The sequence below is a fragment of the Passer montanus genome, unplaced genomic scaffold (genome assembly GCF_014805655.1).
Source record: "Passer montanus isolate IOZ18808 unplaced genomic scaffold, ASM1480565v1 scaffold45, whole genome shotgun sequence".
Classification (NCBI taxonomy): Eukaryota; Metazoa; Chordata; class Aves; order Passeriformes; family Passeridae; genus Passer; species Passer montanus.
This window is the reverse complement of record NW_024369373.1, coordinates 8,167,436-8,171,709: the sequence shown is the minus strand read 5'-3', so window position 1 is coordinate 8,171,709 and position 4,274 is coordinate 8,167,436. Positions and strand designations below refer to the sequence as shown.

Below are 4,274 nucleotides of genomic sequence, written 5' to 3'. Positions count from 1 at the left end.
GGGGGCGGGTTAACAGCGGCACCCGGTAATTCGGTCCGGGGGGCGATGGATGAGCCGCGGGGCGATGGAAGATCCGCGGGCTGCCCCGCGCCCGACACCGCGCCCCGCACCCGCCGCCACCGGCGCCTGCAGGGGGCGCTGCGGCTCCAGCGATGGCGCCGCCGCAGGACGGCACGGCACGGAGCCGCTCCGGCAGCCGCGCAAAAACAGTACCCGACCGGGAGCTGGGGGCGGGACTGCGGGAGGAAAACAACTCCAGAAGGGGGGAAACGAGAGTGTAGTCAAAGTGGCAACAGTTTATTTATTAGCCAAAAATATATACTTTCTTGTACAATTTGGTTCACACGTATGTACATTTTTACGGTATGTACAAAAACAAACAACAACAACAACCAAAAAAAAAAAAAAACAAAAACCAAAAAAAAAAAAAAACAAAAACCAAAAAAAAAAAAAAACAAAAACCAAAAAAAAAAAAAAAGAAGGGGAACCCCTAATTCTCACTGGACTTCCAAAAAAATCTCACAGCTCAGCTAACCCAGGTGATAGGACAGAAGCGGGTATTTTTTTTTCCTTTTGAGTTTGAATATACGGACATGCTTACAAGTTGTAACTATACAGAGATTTTTTTTTACAATCATTACAACAACAATAAAAAATTAACTATGATGATGAGAGCGCCGATAGAACCATAGCGGCGTCAAGTTGGTTCTGGGGCCTGGAAAAAAATGACACAGAAAAAAAAATTTAATAGGATTTCTAGTGAGCTTGGGCTGGCACAATATTTATATCTGCAAGTAGCTCTGGTTTTGTTGTTGTTGTTAATATTTTAATAGATTTATAAATATAAAAAGTTTTCAGAATGATTTATAGTAAATGTATTTAGCTATGAAAACACGGCGGGCCCGATCCCCGTGGTTTCAATCAATCAAAAGGGTAATTGGTTTCTCATTGAAACTGAGTGACTGCTACGCCAAATTTGGGGCGGCAAGGCTCAGCCTCTTCAGCTTTCATACTCTGGGCGGGTTTTGTTGGGTTTTTTTGGTTTGTTTGTTTCGCTTTCAATATCATTGTTATGATCATTATTAATTTTTAATTTTTATTTTACTATTTTCTGCTGTCTCGGTGCCTCTCCCCCCGGCAAAGCGACAGCGGCGGGCGGTGATCCGCTCTGCGGGGGCTCAGGGATGTGCTCCCGGGCCAGGGGCGACCCGCGCCCGGGCTCCGCGGCCGCGCAGCCCCAACGCCCCCGAGCGCGGATCGGCCTGCCCGCGGGAACCGCTCCCGGGGGCCACAACGGAGAACAGCAAAGAAAATATATAAACAGAATAGCCCACCACGCGCGCAGAGGAAGAACAAGAAACCGCCCTGGAAAGGGAGCCTAAAGAAGCGGAGAAAATAAGCTAACCATTTACAACTGCCTCCATACATCCCGAGGAGACGGAGGGAGCCATCTCTTACCGCCTCTGCACTGGCTGGAAAGCTGTCTTTAGTAACTTTTTCTCTACTTCCAAGGCACTAGATCGATCTAAAAAGAGAAGGGGAGGGGGAAAAAAAGCATTCCTTTATAGCCCCTGTTTTATTCTTCCCATCCCTGAATTAAGCCTCGAGATTTAAGCTCTTTTCTCAGCGAGCTGCAAATACGACACAACGACTGCTCTGCTTGCAGAGGTGACCGTCAGAGAAAACACACTGACCCCGGAGCGAGCCTGACCTGGCGGCCGGGTCCTTCCCGCAAAAGCGACAACAACAGCAACAAAAATTATCTCCGCTGGAGGAAGGTAATGCTCGGGGATCGAGACTACCCCGGCCAGGAGACCTCCGCCACCGCCCCGGGGCCCCCGCGGCCGCCCGCCCGCCGCCACCTGCGCCCCGACGGCTGCTCCGCGCCGGGCGCCTGGTCCGCGGGCCGCGGGAAGGCGGCGGCGGGGGGGGCGGCGGAGGCGGCCCCCAGCCCCAGCAGGTGGGGAGTGTTCAGTAAGGCCAGCGGGTGCGGGGGGTGGTGGTGGTGGTGGGCCGGGAATGCGCGGTTGGTCCAGTTGGGGAACTTGCCCAGGGGGCAGGAGGAGACGAGTCTGTGGGGCGGCGGGGTGGGCAGCGGCAGCGGCTGGGGGGCGGCCGCCGGCGGAGAGCCGCCGCCAGGAGACTTGCGGGGGTTGTCCGGGCTGGTGGCGGTCTCGGCCAGCGACCAGATCTTGGGTTTCGGCAAGGCGCCGGCCAAAGCGCCGTCCGTCGGGGAGGAGGCGGCGGAGGAAGAGGCAGAGGAAGGGGGCGAGAGGTGCGGCGGCGGCGGGAGCGGCGGCTTGAGGGGCTCCGGGCCGAGCGGTGCGGCCGTGGCGGGCAGCTCGCACTTATGGTGGTGGTGGTGATGGTGGTGGTGGTGCAGGTGGTGGTGGCGGAGGTGGTGCGGCTCGCCCTCGGAGGCCTTGTCGTAGCGCTCCTCGGAGCCGGGCAGGTCCTCAAAGCCTTCGGATCCCTCCGAGTCCGTTTTGGAGTCAGAGTGCAGGAGGTCGGCATCCTGTAGATCGTCCTCCAGTTCGTCCTTGTTGCTTTCGATATTCTCTGTGTCGATGTTCTCGAGGTCGATCTCCTCCTCGTCCTCCCTCTTGTCCTCTTCCCCCTCGTGGTCGCTCCCGTAGGAGTTGCCCTCCTCGTCCGTCCTGCTGCGGGGGGCCCAGGTCCCGCCGGTGCCCGGGGGTGCCTCGGGGGCAGCACCGGCTCCCCGCTTGCGTGTCCGCGGCAGGGCCGGCGGCTGCCGGGGCCGGTCCCCGCGGCCGTCAAACCCCCGGGCGGAGCGGGGGGACGCTGCGGGGCCGCCGTTCCAGCCCTGCCCCTCTCCGGCGGCTCTCCCGGGCAGGGTGGCGATAGCGCCCGTCTCTCCCCTGACAGCCCTCCCGGCGTCTCCCCCGGCTCCCCCCGGGCCGATCCCCAGCGCGAACCGAGCGCCCCGGGGAGCGAGCGGCGAGCCCCGGGGGCCTCTTACCAGCTGGGGGAAGATGGGCAGCTCTGCGGCGTAGGGCAGGAAGGCTCCGTAGCCCTGGGCGGCGGCGGCGGCGGCGTAGGGCGCGCCGTACATGGAGGAGAGCACGTTGGAGAGGGTCCCGGACGGGGCCAGCTCGGCGCCGCCGCGGGAGCCGCCGCTCCCCGGGCGCTCCGCCGGGTAAAGCGGCCTGATGTACTGGTAGCCCAGCTGGGGGAAAGACATGGTGGGGGAGCGGGGCAGGGGAGGGGGGAGGAGGAAGAGGAGGGGGGGGAGACGAGAGGAAGAAGGGAGAGAAAGGGGAGAAAGTAGCAGGGCCGGGAGCGGAGGAGGGAGCCGGGTCGCTCGCCCTCGCCGGCCGCCCGCACTTTCAGCGCCTCCCGCAAACTCCGGCAGACATGGGGGGGAGCCGGGGGTGCGCGGAGGCCGCGGGCTCCCTCCTGTCCTCGGCCGCCGCGGTAAACGATCCGATCGCTTCTTTCTTCTCTCACTTTTCCTATTGATCTGAGTGGACCCAGGTCAGGTCCTAACAGATTGCCTGAGATTATTGGGACTCTGGGCTCTGATTGACATTTCTAGTCTCTCACAAGCCCCTCCTATTTCTTTTAAGTCTCTCTCTCCCTCTGCCTCCCTCTCTCTCTCATGCCCAGAGCTCGCTCTCGCCGGGTTTGTCACTAGCTGCTTTCCCCCCCCCCCCCCTTTTTTTTTTTCTAAATCTGTTTACTGACGTCGCGATCTTTTATTTGAGTTGCTTTCAAATCTCGTTTTAGCGATCGCCAATCAGTTGTGTGTTTTACAAAGGTTTAACCCTGCCTCATGGTATTCTAATTATATAGAGATAGATTTAGATATAATTTCTTTCCTAGCTCCCCCAGTCACCGAGCGCGTAGGAAGCCGGGGTGTCATTTGTGAGCAGTACACGAGAGGGACAGGGAAAAGTTGGGACATTTAACAATAAAGGCTCACACCAACACCATCCCTCAGTTCCACTTTTCAGGTTTTTAGATTTACAACCTTTACTTGCCCAGATTATTTTTGGTGTATTTATTAAGATATTCCCTTCTCCCCTTCCCCCGCTCCGGCCCTTGCGAGAGTTATATCTTCTAATACAGATGTAAAATCTATTGCATTTTTTTAAAATTTGCATTTTCAGAACTACCTTGAAATTTTTCCTAATGTACTGTGATCTTTAAGGAGTTCTCTACATTTGCTTGGGCTAACAGTGCGCAGATACAGTGGAAAAGCTAAGTTAATTTTCCTCCTAATAAGGGACTTCAAAGAGTTGTAGGTCACAATT

At 57.2% G+C, this 4,274-nt stretch overlaps 1 protein-coding gene across 1 annotated transcript; it reads right to left on the bottom strand.

The window, feature by feature from the left end:
* Positions 1–465: 465 nt before the first annotated feature.
* IRX3 (iroquois homeobox 3) lies at positions 466–3,850 on the bottom strand. Its single transcript, XM_039721548.1, has 3 exons — positions 1,867–3,850; positions 1,459–1,525; positions 466–715 (listed from the first exon to the last, which is right to left on the bottom strand). Exons 1-3 carry the CDS (start codon positions 3,200–3,202, stop codon positions 661–663), a joined length of 1,458 nt encoding a protein of 485 aa, XP_039577482.1. The 5' UTR covers positions 3,203–3,850; the 3' UTR covers positions 466–660.
* Positions 3,851–4,274: the final 424 nt, after the last annotated feature.